General features: G+C 38.9%; 1 protein-coding gene across 3 annotated transcripts in view; it reads left to right on the top strand.

The window, feature by feature from the left end:
• LOC130571088 (potassium voltage-gated channel subfamily D member 3-like) overlaps window positions 1–18,498 on the top strand; it is a 123,157-nt gene that overhangs the window by 97,547 nt on the left and 7,112 nt on the right. For 2 of the 3 annotated variants that reach the window (XM_057361802.1, XM_057361805.1), the window contains 3 exons: window positions 6,323–6,491; window positions 12,391–12,492; window positions 15,233–15,325. In XM_057361802.1, coding sequence (XP_057217785.1) covers window positions 6,323–6,491; window positions 12,391–12,492; window positions 15,233–15,325 — 364 coding nt within the window. The remainder of the gene's footprint in view (window positions 1–6,322; window positions 6,492–12,390; window positions 12,493–15,232; window positions 15,326–18,498) is intronic. The other variant, XM_057361806.1, reaches the window with a different exon arrangement.

Below are 18,498 nucleotides of genomic sequence, written 5' to 3'. Positions count from 1 at the left end.
CTGCTGTCTCAGGCCTAATTTCTTTTCAGAGTGCAGTAATGTTAGGCAATCTATCATAAGCTCATGGATCATTTCATAACTCTTATTAAAGATAAACATTATGAAAAGAAGTGGCTTTTCTTGAGACAAATTAGATTTTACATCAGTGTTCTTGGCAAGGGGCCACATTAAAGTTTACTTTCAGCCCCATGTACTGATTTCCTTTGAGATTCAATGTTCTGATTTAACCCGTTCTTGTGGTGCCATAAATGTGTTATGTAGACGCACAGAAAACAATTTTATTATTTGTACACAACTGACAAAAGATGCATGCCTGTTGCCATGACAATAGCAACGTTTAAGATGGAGATTTGCGGTATAGCCAACAAGTGTCACTTAGGCGAGATCTGTGTCCGGATGTATTGAATTTGAGATAGTTTGCTTGCAGATTTATCAACAGATAGCACAAACTGCATCATGAATCCCATATCCCACAGCTTGTTAGACACCAGATTAAAGGCGAACAGATAAGAAACATTGCAGTTTGACCGGCACTTTTAGATTAACCTCGTACACGGGGTCAAGGACACAAACACTGTGTTGAATGAAGAAGCTAATATACAACAACAATATATAAAGGACATACTTCTCATACTGTATTTGTAAAACGGTTAGTTACAGTCCTTTATTCTAATTGGTCAACAATTCTACATCATGTTTTTTATTTTCAGTTTTAAATGTTAAATCTCAGATATTAAATATGTCTCTAAAGTCATTCCAAGCACAGACGGTCATCTCCTTGCAACCTCACACTGAAAAACAGCTTGTGATTATTCTGTCTCTAACTTGCCACCAACCCCATCTCTCTGAATGCTACCGAAGATTTATAACTGTTGCGTACTCTTAAAAACATCATTATTGAAAACCCCAGGCTGTATAAAGCCCAATACACAGAGTGATATTTTTCACATCTCCGTCTCTCTTTCACACAGGACCAAATGTCAGGGGTGCAGTGGCTGGGGGCAGTGGTATAGTGGTGTCTGAAGAAGAGGGTACACTCTTAATTTATGCCCCCATTTTTAAAGCGTCCCAGCAAAGGATGAATGCCCTGGTGTTATAATGTAGCCGGGTTTCCACCATCCTGTGAAAAGAGTGATGGCCACAGAAGAGGTGCAGATTCTGCAATCGAACCTGACCTACAGACTATATGAAGGGACAACCAGGGCAGTACGCAGGATTTTAGAAGTACAGAGGTCCAAAAACAACAAAAATGTTGACTTCCTTGATCTACATACTGTATGTGCATTTTAGGACTTTTTAAGACAAATTAGATAACAATGGCTACAATGATATCGGTCTTTTCATTATCGTCAGCATCAGTAAAAAACGTAAACACATATTCAATATTTTTGTGCAAATATTACCAGATTGATATAATCTATGTTTCATAAAAGAGCATTTGGGTTTAAAATGACATGATGGTAAATGAGTGATAACAGAATTTCTTTAAACTTTTTGAGTACAGCCATAGACATCAAATTACAAAAGTTGCAGATACTTGGGTTTTTAATTTAAAATAGGTCAGATTAAAATAATGTAGAAACAGGATTAAAAATCAAGAATTCATTTAAAAGTAATGCATTTTAAATATTTGCAATAGCTGTTTTAACGCGGTGGAGAAGAACCCAAACGCAGGCAGACGGTGGTGAAGGGGTTAAACAAGACTTTAATTACACGAAACAAAGGAAATACCCACGAGGGGGTGTCTGATAAGATAAACTAAAATACAAAAAAACTAAACCAAAAACTTCCCACAAGGGGGCAAAAACAAGAACTAAAATAATAAATAACACACTTACAGAATGGGACACACAGAGCAAGACAAGGCAGGAACTCGGGGAACAAATAACACGAAGCATATAAACGCACAAGGACCATATACAATACACCAGCACAGGACAAAGAAACAAGAGGGCATTAAATAGGAGAGACAAACGAGGGATAATTACACAGGGCAGGTGGGAAACATCAGACACGGCAGGGAAGCAATACATGAAACGAGAGGGGCGGGGCCAATGACAAGACACTGGAGAGAACGCATATTATTGTCAAAATGACAATAATATGTTTCTCTCCACACATAACCAAAGGCTTTGTCATGACTCTGCCACAGGACCAAGAAAAGCATGACTAAGTGAGGCAGAGCCATGACAAACGCGCTCTAGCATGACCTAGTGAAGGTCTGGCCATGTTTTGTCTCTTCACACTGACATTACATGAAACGTGTAATGTATACGCTTACAGTGTTTACATGACTGGATATTACATTTGGTCGTTTACTATGTTGATGCACGTCCACCGGCACCACGGGGCGCGCAAACTCCCGAGAGCAGTGGAAAGAGGTAGAAAGCAACGCAGCCAGCATTTTTAGACGCGACATGTGAACGGCCCCTAACATTTCTATGATACAACAGTTGTCAACATTAAACATTTAGTTACTTACATCGCGCTCTTTCACAGTTAAAACTGACCTTGAGGTGGGCTTCTGTCAAAAGCAACTCCCACCTTCTTTCATTTGATTGGACAATAATTCTCGCCTTCCTTCATTTGATTGGCCACCTCAATTAGATTGACATGCGCTATTATAACGCTGGGGTAGATCAGATCTGAGATCAGTCATTGGCGTTTTCTACAATATTGGCAGCACTTCATTCAGTTTTCCCTGTTATTCACGACTTTTATCACACACCATGGAAAAATTAGCGAGGGGCCCTGGACTACACAACTGTGTATACGCATTGCCGACTGATAAAGTAGTGGGTATACGCCGTATACCTGCGTATACCCTCGACTACACCACTGACTGGGGGAATGACATCATTAAAAGTATGACAGGCAGGTGCAGCTGAGGAAGTCTTTTGGCATTGCAGCCAGACGGCCTCTTTAAAGCCATCTGATTGCTTTTGTGTCAGTCAGAAGTTATGTTACCCCATTATAACGGTGAACTGAAAATATAATGACTGTCTTCAAAGAGGTTTCTAAACCATTCCCAGTGTCATAGTGGTACATTAAGCAAAGAGAGGAGAAAATGTACACACATTACATTTTTGCACAATGGTTCAATGTCTAAAGGTTGCCGTGAGTCCCTGATTTGATAGGTGCATTGTGTGAGACTTGTTTTTCATTCCTTTTTGAATTATTATCATCTATGTTTAGTAGTTTAACACATTTCACTGCGATTAATGTGTGGTTTATGTATTGTGAATGATTAGCCCCTGTTGAAAAAAACAGCATATGCTGGTATGGTATGTTTTGATGCTGGTTTGTGCTGGTTTAAGATGGTCATGTGCTGGTCCTTAGCTGGTTTAAGCTGGTCAAACCAGCATTAAAACATACCTAACCCAGCATATGCTGGTTTTTTCAACAGGGACATGCATGAAAAAGCATAAACTTCAAACTAACTGCACAGTAACACAGTCATTGAAGTGTTGTTCTTAAACATTTTGTTCTTAAACGTTATTGCTTGATTTACCTGTCAGTCATATGGCCTATTGGGCGGGTCTTGCCCAAAGAAAGCGGCGAGACTACCCTTCTGTCAGTGGCAGCTCTTTCTTTAAAGGTAATTTCTTTCTGGGTAATAGAAACCACTTCAGTCTCCCATTTAAAATGATTGGTAAATCAAACTGCTGTAAAGTTTGTGTGTTTTCTACAGACTACACCTGCCATGTTTATTTTGTAGTCCCTGTTTCAGGCTGTTGTGCTTTTTATGTGGGTGTTCCAATGAACTGGAAAGTTGTTAACTGATTGTTATTTAGTTTATACGTTTTGATACATTTTGGGGATAACTTTTGTTTTGTCTTCAAATAGAAAGTTCTAGGACTAAATGCAAATCAGGCTTTCTGAAATAGGTCCAGGAGCAGTAAGAGAAAAATTACCTTTTAGCCCATTTTTACCAACAGTTGTTATATATTAAACAAATGTAAAAAAAAATAAGAAATGCTTATTGTGTGGACCAAAGATATGTTGATATGAAACATCTTACAGGTTGTCTATCGCATTGGCTGAAGAATAAACAAAATATACTGTATATTGTGCAGTGCTATGTAATATTGTTTCTCCATCAGTCACTGTGACATACACCTATTGTGACATACTGTGTTGGCTGGTGGTGGGTGTTAATTCCAATCCTTGCTTAAGACAATTTGAAACATTTTGTTTCATCTTTAAGATATCCTTTGGCCAGTACGTGAGGGCGACATTATTTTGGCAGGTGCATTCTTTGTGGTCTAAGAATTTGTCTGGAACAGTGGCCATGGTGATGGTGGAAAGCCGCCCAGACCTCTCCCTTGGGCTCTGATGCCGGCGGCATATGGTCACCCTGTTACCATCTTATGTAGCACTCAGCCCAAAAAATCAATGCAGAATATGAATGTATACGTGTGGAGGGAGACTTCTGGATTTTATACTACAAGAATCGTCTACTGTGAGACTGCAAACAGATGAGTTTAGGTTTGGGCATTGCGAATTTGGTCACCTTCAGGGAAAAAATGATATTTTTTTCTAATAAAATAAAAAGCATATTTTTAGGACCTAAAATTGGGGTGTCACAATATACCGATTGGCTAAGATTTGATCAACGTTGTGTTAATACTGCACATAATATTGCGAAATATTTAGCACCCGTTAACATTTTCCATTAAGGCCCAAACTCTCTCTCTCTCTACCTGCCTAAACTTGTATTTCGATTAAACACACAAAATAGGCCTACAACACAAAATAAACCAAATTTAAGATGAACTGAAACATACAACAGTTTTAATCAAATGACAAGAATAATGTTATTTGGTGATGTATGATATGAGGGCTAAATCAAACCATTAAAAAATACACCTGTCAGTTTCCAAAGGTGAAAATTTGCTACTAAACTTGATCAAGTATACCAAGTTTATTTTTCCTACAGAATTCATTGTGGCACCACATAGCTGAAATATTTAGTCACCATATAAAAATATGAAGATGTACAAAGATCAAATATTTAAGATTGGCCACTTGTATCATAATTGGCGAACACGTCCCCCTCAACAAAACCCCCAAAACGTGGTAAAATTGCTAGGACAGCATAGGTAACCAAGCATTATCAGAACTGACCCTGACCTCAGATGGATTAGCATCATGAACCCTGTGATGTATTTGGTAAATGTGACAGGTCACAGGAGACTTTCAGATTTAGCCAAAATCCATCCATACATTCTCTGAATCCACTTGTATTTTAAAGCTCTGTGAGGTTTTACAGCATTAGCAAATGTGACTAAGCGAACCCCTTTGACCCCTTCATGCACTGATGCCTCCGTCGTGCGTTCCCTTTAGTTTCTTTGTCTTCTCTTCACTTTGTTGAAAGTTTGGGTTGCAGAGGCAAATCTATAATTAATCTGCAGCAGACCTGTCACATCTCTGTGTCCTCTCTTGCAAATAATCGAGAATATTTTGAAATGCAGACAACTGCTCGTGGAGTAATGGGACACCATTACTTTTGTGCAGTAAGCGTGAAGACAGCGTGAAGGTATCAGACGACAGTTTTAGTGTGTTGATAAATTCACATGCTGCTGTAAAATCTTATAACATTAAAATGTGTTCTGGTGTGTAGTGGCCGGTCTGGCTTGTTGAAGTCTATTTCAGTCTGACAGGGGGTCAGTATGAAAAGAGGCATAGTTGGTTGAAAATGGACGACTGAATGGGAGCTAGAGCTTTTGGTTTTGTAAATTGTGTTAATGAAAAAGCTTGCAAAACAATTGCAGTACGAGTCCGGTGAAATCAAGTCTGTTTGGATTGTTCCTAGTCTTGAATTTGAAGCACATTGTTATGGTGCTGTACAACTTGATTTAATGTTCATCTAGTGGTCAAAGCTAATGACTTCAGGTACCTCAGCGAGTGGCGTCTTGGCACCTCTCCACGCCAGCTTGTACCTGACGAGTCAGATAAAGCCGTGGGTTCTGGCTTAGGAGTGGGCTGGCAGGTTTTTAAGATGGACTGGCTTTGCAGATAGCGCCCTATCTCTCTGCCTCTCCGCCACATGTGATGTGTCCTTTCTCAACCTTTGGTTCCTGTGTAATTGAATTACAATAACGGCCACAATGGCCTCCATATAGAGCACAGAGGGAAGTTTGCTGCAGTTCATGCGACAATAACTGTAATATTTATGCAGCGGCAAACCAGCAATTTACCTCAACAAAATGTTGTTTGAATGTTTGTTTGCTAATTTGTTTCCCCATTCGTTTATCATTTTTCGTCTGATTTTGTTTGACTTTCTACCGTCTCATTTTCTCCGGTTCACTCTTTTTTCCAGTTACGGAGACATGGTGCCCAAGACGATCGCCGGGAAGATTTTTGGTTCCATCTGCTCGCTGAGCGGGGTGCTGGTAATAGCTCTGCCCGTGCCCGTCATTGTGTCCAACTTTAGCCGAATCTACCATCAGAACCAGAGGGCAGATAAGCGGCGTGCTCAGAAGGTACAGGTGAACACCTTTAACTAGTTGCTGAGCTTTGCCAAACTGATGCGGGGTAAAGGGTGAGCAGTATGCTTGTGTGTGCGATTGTGAGCGCGCGTGTGCCCCGCCTGCCCATCGCAGATCACCTACTAACGTCGGCTAAGCCTGCGCAGAAGAGCTGTGAATGAACCGGTGGGCCACGGCTGGGAGCATGACCTCAGCCCAGCCCGCTACTCACCTTAACACACTGCACTGCAGGCTTTACTTCTAACCCTGATCAAATCTGAACCTGATTAAAGTCTTCTGGATTACTTGACCATTACAGATGGGTTGGAATTAAACACTGCAGTACAATGACCATCCAAAAAACATTTAGATACAGTAAAAGAAAGAGAGACAAACAGGATTTAAAGAGCTGTAAGAGACCCTTGTGTTTGCCTGTGCACTTTACCATCAAACAGTTTCAACAAGTCTGCAGGATAAGGGATGCTGCAACTGGTTATAAAAAAGAAAAAAAAATGTGGCACTGTATGGCAATTCATAGATGCCCACATTAAATGGCTGGTTCATCCAAAAATGAAAATTCTGTCATCATTTACGCACCCTCATCTGATGAACACAGAGAAAGATATTTGGAAGAATGTCGGCAATTTCCAGTCTGGGACCTCATCCACTACAATAGTAGGGAAAAATTGGTATTATTTGGTTCTGTTGAAAAAGGAGACAAACAGTTGTGTGGCACATTTGACTAACTTTTAATTTTTCCTTCTATGGTGGTCATCTCATAACTTGCGGGTCGGGTTGGGGCAGGTAAATAAATTGTCACTTTATTTGCGGGGCGGTTGGGGCGGGTCATTAAAAAAAAAAGCATGTACGTTGCGTGCAATTCCCTATAGCCTATATTAAATATTTGGGAATATATATTTTCATATTTTATTAGGTTCTTTGATAAGGTTACAATATGGCCTAGGCCTACGTAGCAACGTAACTTGCGTGATTTCCCCAAACCGAACACGTCACGAAAGCGCCAAGCAGCTCCCGCCGCCAGCCACAACAACAAAACAAACAGAGAAATAAAAGTGAATATGGAAGACGAGGTGCGTGAGAAAATAAGGTCGGGAATTTACATTATTAAAAGAAAAGAAGGTCAAGCTGCTAAATCTTATGTTTGGGACCGGTTCTCAGAATTAGTTGCAGCAGGAGACAACAGCAGTATCGGCTACGTGAAGTGCAAGTTTCTTTGGTTCATAAGTGTATGTTGTTGCCAGTTTACAGGGCGATGTAATCTAATGGCTGTTTCCAAGCACTTTTAGGATGAAATAAAGCCTGTTTTCATTTACATTACAATGTCTAGTAGTCTATGACTATTTAATGGTCTCGGGTGCGGGCGGGTTGTAAAAATAAATACAGTGGTGTGGTGCGGGCTGGGGCGGGCCAAATAATTTCATAAAAGTGGGACCCACTGGTTGGAAAAAACCCAGATCACTAGTGGTCAATGATGTCCCAGATGATGTCAAACATTCTTCCGAATATCTGTGAATATGATCAAATGTTCTGGCGCTGGAAAAAAAAGCTTGGGTGTTTCTTTTTGTGTGTTTTAATTTTATTATGGTAAAAATATTTTAAAATATGTAGGTTAAACGTATGTAGCTAAAGTAATATTCTAATAATAAACTAATAGTGTTTCAACATTGCCCTCCCCAACTTAAGAAGATAACCAATGAATATATTTAATCTGTTTATATTTTTTTATATTTTTATTTATTTATACCATGGTCTGTTTGTATACTCAATTCTGATTGGCTGGAAAGTGTGCATTAAAACAGTTTAATGCACAGGTACTTCCAGTCAGTTTGATCAACATTTGAAATTAACTGACAAAAATAACCTTAATTTTTACCTGTCTGATCAAAAATGACACTGTAAACATTAATAACTTGGCAAATGACCATGGTATAAGCGGGATAATCCATGGCTAGCCGTGCATTAAAGGATTTAAATGCACTTCGCGTCGGGTGGTTCTTGGCCTCCACATTGTGCATTAATGTACTTTATATGCACGGCTAGCCATGGATTGTCCTTTCTTAACCACTGTGTTATTAAATTTGGAGGATTGTGTGGAGAAAGTTTTAGTATTGTACAGTAACAACCCTAGAAAAGGACAAACAGAGGCCTCATAAACCCCAGGCTTGAGATCGTCTATTGCTATATCAAAAAAAAAGTTTAAAAGTATAAAAAGTTTTTATATGATGTCAAACCAGTCTGACCTTCAGTTGAGCAAGACTCATGTATGAGTGCTTTTGGGCGATTCCCCTTCAGTCTCACTCTGATCAATAATGATCTCCCTCATCATCCTCCTCCCACCAGACACCTCCTGCTCTCATTCCTGCAGGCCTCCTCATTCAAAACATCCAAAGCCTCAATCGACTCATTAAAGAAAGACGAGCGGATATTGCCAGGATGAATCTCCGTGCCTCGGCCCTTCTTTCATCTGTCTTCATTCCAGTTTAATACTGGCCTGCTCCAGGCTGAACATTACAATTAGTAGGCCCATCTGGGGCTTCATCTCGCCGTGATATCTCTCACACCCAAACAAATCTCAATATCAGCAGAGGTGTCTCATTCACATAGAAATCGCTTTGCTTTTTTGGTGTTTAGCCTGCCGTGGTTCCCTGTGTCCTTCCGCCTCATGTGACATTACCTCCGCTCGAACACTGATCCGGAACGGTGACCCTGCAGGCAAATGGCTTTCTATTCTTTTAGCCCAAATCACAGTGCCAATTTACTGGACCGACAGGGAGGCCGCATTCATAGCTCCACCCGATCTTAGTGGCTGCCCTAAATGGGTGGGGCGGGGTAACAGCAGTAAGGAGACGGTGAAGTTGAGTCCGGCGTGGCATGGAGAAATCAGGGAGCAAGAAATATGTCAAGCGAGAAACTAAGAGGAAGGTAGGACGCAGAGGTATTTCAAGGGCCACTTCATTTAAAGTCAGAGGACACAGATTTGAAGGACCACCAGAGCAGAGCAATCATAGAAGCTGAGGGGACATGTAGTTCTTATAGCGTCTGACAGCTGAGATGTCTAACTGAGGACATGCAAAAGCTAAGATAAAAGGTTATGTAGAAAGAAAAGGTTTGAAGATACGATAGAAGTGAATTTTGTTTGGGGCTTTATGAATAAGATGGATGGAGCAGGTTCATATTGGGCAGAGAAAATTTGTCATTAAGGATAGGAAATTCAGAAATGGGAAGGTTGAAGCAGTCATAAGGCTCATAAATATTTTTGTGACATTTTGCTTGCGAGAATACCATTTCTCTGTCTTTTATTGCCGTTTCTCTGTCAAGACGCAACGCAACAGCGTATCCTATTACTTGTCAGAACAACAATATATATTCTGCTCATTTCGCTTTCATCAATACACACGGAAACCCACGGACATAAAAAAGAATTGCAAACAATTTCCGGGTTGTCCATCATCTCTGCAATTTTAAACTTTTGATCTCTGCTGTTTCAACTTTTGAAATTGTGAATAATTGAAAGTGCACGCAGCTCCGAGCAAATCGCAGATGCTCTGCCTTGCCTCTTGAAAAATGGTTGTTGAACAGTCATTTACTGAATTGAGCTTAGATTAGTGTGGGGACTCTATTCCATTACCTCCCCATGGCTATTTTCATAAGCACAGACATCCAGCGCAGGTCTCCAGAGCTTCATATGACACATGGCCTCACCTGTGAGCAATGGGCTTCTGTTTTCAACTGTTTATTCCATTAGCACAATTGGTTTAGCTGCTATAGTCGTGACAGAAGTTCTGGATAGCTCTTTGAAGTCTTTCGCGACCACCGTATGTTGTTTTGTAAGTTCATTACTTAATTTATCTTCAACTCAGTCTCTGTCCTGCACGTGGGCAAAATCCTTAAATCCTTAGTGTCTGAATGACACTATATTCGAAAGCGTCGACGGCCAGCGTCTTTAGAAAACAAACGATTTTGTCTCACCAAATGGCTTCTGTTAAATCGAAAGCATCTCCTTTAGCTCTGACCTTTCACTGCCAACAAGTAGGAGACGGACTCTTCAGAATTGATACTCACCTTGAATAGGAGAAAAGCACTTAGAACTGATATCAGCAATTTCTGAGATATCGCCTCTATTTCCCATCCGTTTTACCCACCTCACCTCATTCTCTTTTCATTTCTCACCCCAGATGATCCAATCCAGATACTGTTACGTGAAACGTGTAGGGCGTCATACCTGAAAGCAAAGCGGCTTGGATCCTCTTTGCTGTGCACAAGGCGTAATGCTCATGAATTACCTTTTAAAACACTGAAGATTTCAATCAAAATTTTTAAATAAAATTTCCAATCAAACGTTGCATAAACAACATATGAGTATAATCAGTGTTGATCATACAACTAAAATACTGATGAAAAGGTCCTTTGACAATGGTTTTCTGATCGTTGATGATAATAACCAATTCATATAATAATGAATAGAAATGATGAATCACAACGTTGATTAAACCGGTTAAATTTAAGCACACTGATGACAGAAATATGATGAAAAAATAAAACTGCAAGAAATTGTCAATGCACTAACAATGACTACGTTTACATGCACCCTCATAATGCGATTATAATATGATTTTGGCAATATTGCGATTATCATGTAAACGCAATAATTGGATTTAAAATAATGCGATTAAGCTCATAATTGCAGTAAGCATAATCGAAGTAACACGTGGTGTACGCCGGTTTTAATTGCAATGAGAAAGCATGTAAACACCTTCATCGCATTTATACTGCTCTGACCAAGGTGCGCATGTGCTTCTGTCATGCATCTTAAGAAATTCTAAAGTTTTTATGTCAACACAACTCGCTGTCAGTAGTCTCTGCTCCTTGTCTTCACACAGAAACAACGCGACACATCGCTGAATAACCATAAAATACGTTCACAAAACCGTGTTTTGCATTTGATGCAAATATATTAAAATGATAGCCAGTAACACACACCTACTGTATTTGAGATTTGTGCTGTGTATTATAGCAAAAATCAGACTCATGAAACTTTCATGTAAACGGGAGCAAAGAGGTGTTCTCATGTCACATAAACATGTTAATGCGATTAAGTGCTTACTCTGATTATTAGAAATAATCGCAGTATTGGTGCGCATGTAAACGTAGTCAATGTTTTCAGAAAAATATACTAAGAAAAATATTTATTTCGCCAAAACAGCTGAACACCATTAAAGGCAAGCTCACGCTATGGGACTTTTGGCTGGATTTTGTTGTTGCAGACAAACTTCTAAGGCCTGTGACAAAACCCTCAGATCAGTGCTTGTTGCAGTCTGCAATGCATGATGAGTACTGCTGTTTTTGCCTGGACTGGTTGAATTGGAGAAATCCTCTCTAGAGTCCACACTTTCTCAATGTTGGGGCCTGTCTTCATTTTCTGACATCCAATTCAAGCGATGGAGTCTCTACTAATGAGATAATGAACTGAATCAGGTGTGTTGGATTTGGAGACATCCAGACTTTGCTGTGGTGATTGGCAAAACTGATCTAAATCAGAACAAATGCACTACACATCAGCTTCAAAAAAGTGGCTGCTTTAGTTTACCAATAATGCTTTGTTTCGGGATTTTTATTTTTTCTTCAAAGTAGAAGCATTTTATTACTTAAAAATGTTACTGTTTGACATTCCAATCTAATCTGTCTATATAATATTTGCTCAATGACAGTCCTAATAATCCCCATACATTTTATATATAGATAAATTAAGCTCTCTGTGACTCATGTACACTTGGTCTTTAATTGAACAATGATGTTTCTCTGGTTTGGCATGGATGAATGGGATGACTGATTGGATCCTGGTAGATAATTCATTACATTACCAGAGTCCGTCTGACTCTGGTCCTTTCTGCCCACATAGAAAGCCCGTTTGTCCCGGATAAGAATAGCCAAGATGGGCAGCTCCAATGCCTACCTGCAGAGCAAACGCAATGGACTCTTCAATGAGCTGTTGTATCTGACGGTAAGTGAAGCTTTCTTATCACTAGAACAACCTGTTTCTGTCCGACACTGTGCTAATGTCTGACAGGACAGCTGAAATATTTTAAGTTCTCAAGTTACTTGAAGTTGTTCTCTAACATACTTATATCACAGTGGATTGCCAGTAAATTAATCATGTCACAACATATTTCCACCTGCACATTTTTTGCCAGTTTGTGGATTTTTTTAAAATACTGCAGTTCACGGGTCAAGCTGCAGTCAAAACTAGAGTTATTCTTGTTAAGAGATGAGTAATTTGGGGTGGGGTACACTGTAAATAATGATTTCGCAGTTTAGCAATTTTCTTAATTTGACTCTACTTGCAGTTTCTGAATTTCTTCATTGAACTTAACATCTTAAGTTTTTACTGTCTCAACTAGTTTGTAAGTTGCCTTGACAAGAGTATTTGTGGCTTTTACATAAAAATGTAAGTTGAGTCAACATTTTTTTTATACAGTCCGTGTTGTTTTCACACCAGACCACACGTGATGAAAACAGGAAAACAAAAAACTGTGAAAGATAAATATCTCTTATGCTAATTTATATTATAAAAACTGTTTTTTGTTCTATATCACACCATACACATGTATGGTATATCTGTCAACCACCCATATATGTATGCATGCACTGTACGTGTAGCCAATTAAAATATCTGAAGTCAATAATTGGTGTAGACTCAAGGTCAGTGACAAGCTTCTAATGAATGATATGGAAATATATTGATTTCTAAAGCCATTTTTCTTGTGTCGAGTCAATGATTTACTTGCCTGCCACAATATCGCAATGTAAGTCGGGGCCTTTTTTATTAAAAATTTGATAAATTGCAATGGATTTGAATAATTAATCTGCATATCATACTATATTTTGTCATGAAACTGACAGAGAACCCAGACCCAGACAGCAGGGATGGAAAAATATATTTATTAAACAAATAACCCATGATGGGGCAAACAATAAATCAAAAAACAAGGCCTCAAACAAAAACTTCCCACGAGGGGGCAAAACAAACCAAGTCCAAACGACAAAATAAGTCCACAAAACACAAGGCAAGACAGGAACAAGGTATACAGTAATCTTTTAGGGGAATCCTTCACTCAGACAAGTGCAAAACACACAGACGAACTATAATGAACCAGCACAGGACAAAGAGAACTAGGGCTAAACATAGGGGAACACTAATGAAGGATGATTACACAGGAAAGTGATGGGCAGGTGACGGGAATCAAACACTAATGAGGAGAATTACCGGGAAACAAGAGGGCGGGGCCAAGGCACGCGACAGGAGAAACACATGGCACAAAGTAACCACAATGGCCATCTGTCTTCCACACATAACGCAACAAGCACAAAAGACATGGTACTGTCACGACTCTGTCCACAGAACTAGAAAACTCATGACAAGAATGACAGAATCATGACAATACTTATATTATAATAGGTACAATATATGCAGATGTTAAATTCTTCGACGATGCCAATGTCTTGTCCGATTCTTTCACCTGCGTTGGCCAGATCTACTCTGTCAAATCCCAGTGCCTATGACACCATTTTTTATTTTGCACTGTTGATGTTCTCATCAAGGGTGAGCGGAGTCGTGTGCTAATGAAATCAGGCCAGATTAAACTTACTCTCATTCCATCCTAATTAGAAGTTGTGCTGACTTAAAAAGGGACTTGGAATGTGTCTAAATGGAGAGCTTCTCTCGCTGACCTGCCCCTCCCTTTTTATTTCCACGAATGTCACACAAGATTAAATGGAAGATCTGAAAATAATACCTCTAATTAAAACTCATTTGCATTCATGAAAAAAATACCCGCCTCAATTCGGCAGACCTCGACGTTAGTCTTGTGATATTTGCAGGGGAAAGAGACGCTCAAACAAATCGGCAGAGGTCAATCTAGACCGTCAAGTGTCATTTCTTTGAGCAGCGTCTCATTTTTTTGCAAATGAAGAGATGCTTGTTGTAAAGTGAGGACATTCATATTCTGTCCTGTCTATGCATATTTTGGCTTCATTTAGTGGAGGATTTGTTGAACAAAAGCTTGTGATGAAGCTGTCATTGGGTTGGCACTTTGAATTACAGGCATGTCTCCATTATGTTGCAGAACTGCGTGGGATCTCGATGTCAAACAATAGAACGCGAGACCTTGTGAAACCAAATGAAGAAGTGTTGTGCTGAATATATATATACAGTATACAGCATATACTGTATATACAGTGGTGCCGTATATTGGTTTGCTTGTTATTCTCTCTCATAAAGGCATAGAGTACATACATCCCCTCAATTATCCTAATAACACATAAACAACATAAATAATGCCCAGAGACCACCATTAAACTTTAGAGACTCAATAATACATTGAACTTAGACTTGGAAACATCAAATAGAAGAATTCCAGCTTGTACGTTCTGCATCAATACTCATGCGGTGTCTGGATTTCAAAGTGGTATTGACGGATAGCACAGGTAGTGTGAGGCAGTACATTGACAACGGGACAAACTACACACTTTTTCTGAGAATATAAAAGCAGAAATTGCAAACAATACAGGACACGCTATCCAGGTTTCAGTGTGGAGGGATCTTTGAGAGATTACAGTTTAAATTGTGTTTGCTGGTATAGGGGTAGGCGGATGGTTCGGTGATGGAATATATAGTCTGTCCATTAAAAAAATAAAAAACTTTTTCTTAACAATGTATAAAAACAAATGTGTGTGTATGGCAGGGTTCAGAAGGAGAGGAACTGCACCGGAGTAAGACGACATCTCTACTGGAGAGTCAACACCACCACCTATTGCACTGCTTAGAAAAAACAACTGTGAGTATACTGTAGTTACAGCATTACACACAGTCTACTGAAAGTCCAGTTTCATTTAAAGGCAAAGTGTTTAGTGTCTGTTCCACTAATGGCACCAAAACAGAACGGTTTTTTTATTAAAGCAAGTTTTAAACCTTCCCCTGTACACTACACAAAAATATGATATAGGGCCATGTATGCGCAAATACTTCAATTCATAGTTTTAATATGTTGAAATACATGTACTGTACAGTATATAATTGTAATCCAAATATTTATTTGAGACATATATGGTGTAGTACAGTTTTTTTCTATTTTCTATATAGACCATTGTGCAATATGTAAACAGGAAGCGCATCCCAAGAGGACTTTTTCACTTTTACTTTTACACATATTAGCCACTTCGGAAAACGTAAGCAACGCTTCTCCAACGCTAGTCCAGAAATAATTCCTGTTTCAGTTTTTTAACACTATACAAACATTTCAACAAAATACAACAAACAGAACATTTATAAGCAAAGAAAAGAAAAGAAAAGAAAAGAAAAGAAAAGTTAGGAAGTAAATAATTAGGAGAAAACACAAATAATTTAGGAATCTATCAAAAACTTAAAAAATGTATATATTGTCATTTATTGTGCAAATAACAAAGTGAAATAACTAAATAGTCTTTATACACACATAATACAAAATTGAATGTCTTTGTTAGGCTTGCATTCTTGCTGGCAATGTTTTTATTAATAATGCCATTTTTTTATTAATAATAATATCTTTCTGCCAGAAACAGGAAGTGCTTAAATGTGCTTAATTTACATCTTGCAAAATGGTCTATATCAGATTTCAGCCTAAAGACATAATAATTGGAGAAATCTAGCTTTCCCATTCAGCTTTAATGGCACTCAGTTTTGGAATAATGTTTTGGTTAATGTCATGTGACTAATTCTAATGCTTGGTTATGTCATCAAAACTGTGAAATGTCATTTATATAAGTGCATTATCGCTCTTGGTGTGCATCAATATCTTAGTACACTAAGTAGTAAATAATATCACACAACTCTATTATACTGTTAGTAGCTGTAGGTTGTTCAGTACAGAGCACGTATGAGTGCCATTGATTTAAATGAGGTGAAGATCAATGTTCTTTGAACGATGCTGTCAACATGGTATTGTGGTTTCTGCACAGTAAGAAACTGTTTCACTGCAGTCTGTGAGAGAAGAGTGAAAAAATAACTGATTAGATTTTTTAAAGCTGTATTTTGTCCTTTCTGTGACCTCGCTTTATGAGATGAATGACATAGTACTCATTGAAACAAACAGCTACTTTTAAATAGCTGTCAGTGGAGAAACGTGTTTTGCCCAGATAATGACAATTTTCAAAATAAACCTAAACATTGTTTCAGACAAACAGATTAGGCCCAAAATTTCAAGAAACTCAAACACACAGATTTAATTTCCATTGGTGCTGCTGGTGTCTGAGAAATGACACACTTTACACTTAATGTGCAGCTCATGAATTTCAAATGTAACTCTCTAAGTGTGGAAATCATCCTCTCTCTCTCGTGCGCATGCGTGGGCATTTGTTGAGTGAGTGAAGTGTGCGCGGCTGGTGAGTGTGTGGATGTTTTTGTGCCTGCTGAGGCAAAAAACTGTTTTCTTTTTCTTTTCTTCTCTTGCTATTAATCCTGGTTGTGTAGTGCTTATAACTAGGCAATATTAGTTATAGAATTTGCCGCCAGAACCAGCAAGTTACTGAGAATCATGGTGGCCCAGAGTCCAAGTGGATTAGATTCACGCAGGTGATGTCTCGGAGTAAAGGTTGTGTGTGCCAGTGTTGTGCCGAGAAATGCACCCCTGCCAGATTATGCGCCCCCTTCAATAACGCTGTCCGATTGGCTAATTCTAACCCCTCCCCTAACACCTAATCCTCACCCTAACCATTGTGGGGGGGGTGCACTTCTCGGCACAACAAAAGATTGTAAGAGGTGTACAAATCAGTAAATATTTTCCAGATCTCAGACAACTTGTTGAAAGTATGAAATTTGTATGAAGTTATATGAAGTATGAAGTTATATGAAGTAATGAAACAAAATAAAATGTATGGTTTCTTTGTTCAAGAAATGCACAGTGATGAAAATAATGCTATTGTGTTGGCTAAAGAACGTCTCGGTTACAGTTGTAACCTCGGTTCCCTGATGGAGGGAACGAGACGTTGTGTCGAACTGACAGATGGGGTTCGTCCCTGAGAACCAATCGCTTCCGACTACTTAGAAAAGGCCAATGAAAATTGGCGAATGAAATTTGCATGCCGGACTCCGCCCTTATAAGCACCATTTAAGTTTTTTTTAAAACAGCTCTATTTTTCGAGTGGGGTTCTCTTCAATTCAATTCAATTTTATTTATATAGCGCTTTTCACAATGTGCATTGTTCCAAAGCAGCTTTACAGGAGCAAATAAGAAAAACACAGAAAGGTAAAACACAGCACAGTGCATGGTGTTTATAGACCAAGCAAGATCATTATAATAAATAATATCTAATAAAGAAATGAATAAATAAATGCAGTCTCCCTGTGAGCAAGCCAACACTGCACTGCTCTGCTGTGGCGAGGAACCCAAACTCCAATGCTGAATAATGGAGAAAAAAAACCTCGGGAGAAACCAGGCTCAGCCGGGAGGGCCAGATCTCCTCTGACGTGTCATAGCTGCACTCAATGACCCCGACCAAAGCCACCGAGCAACGTCCACGAAGAACAGGGAGAGTCCATTTTTCACACTTTTGTACATTGTGAAAGACTTAAAGATCTGTTTCTTGTTTTAAGTAATTTGATTAGTTGGATTAGTTGTTTTAATGATGCAACATTTATTTTTGGTTTTAATTATACACGGACACGACAGAGGGAATGTCAATGATTAAATAGTATACCAGGAAAAGCAAAATTGTCAATTTATATGAGCAGAAAAGATAAAATTGACAAAATTTTCGATTTTAATGTTGTTTCAGTTTTTGGTGCCCTAGTGATGTCAAGGTTATTAATTGATTTTCTGTATTATAAATCAATTGATTGTCTATTTTTGAAGATATATGGTGTCAAAGGGAGGCCCTGGGTTCTGCTATTGATGACAAACTTTATTTAGCTAATTTTTATTATTATTTTCTGAACGTTGTAGTTATGTGATGTGTAAGCACTGAAAGATTGTAT

The sequence above is a fragment of the Triplophysa rosa genome, linkage group LG20, assembly GCF_024868665.1.
Source record: "Triplophysa rosa linkage group LG20, Trosa_1v2, whole genome shotgun sequence".
In the NCBI taxonomy this organism is placed as follows: Eukaryota; Metazoa; Chordata; class Actinopteri; order Cypriniformes; family Nemacheilidae; genus Triplophysa; species Triplophysa rosa.
The sequence above is the reverse complement of the archived record's forward strand: the minus strand, read 5'-3'. Positions and strand labels throughout refer to the sequence as shown.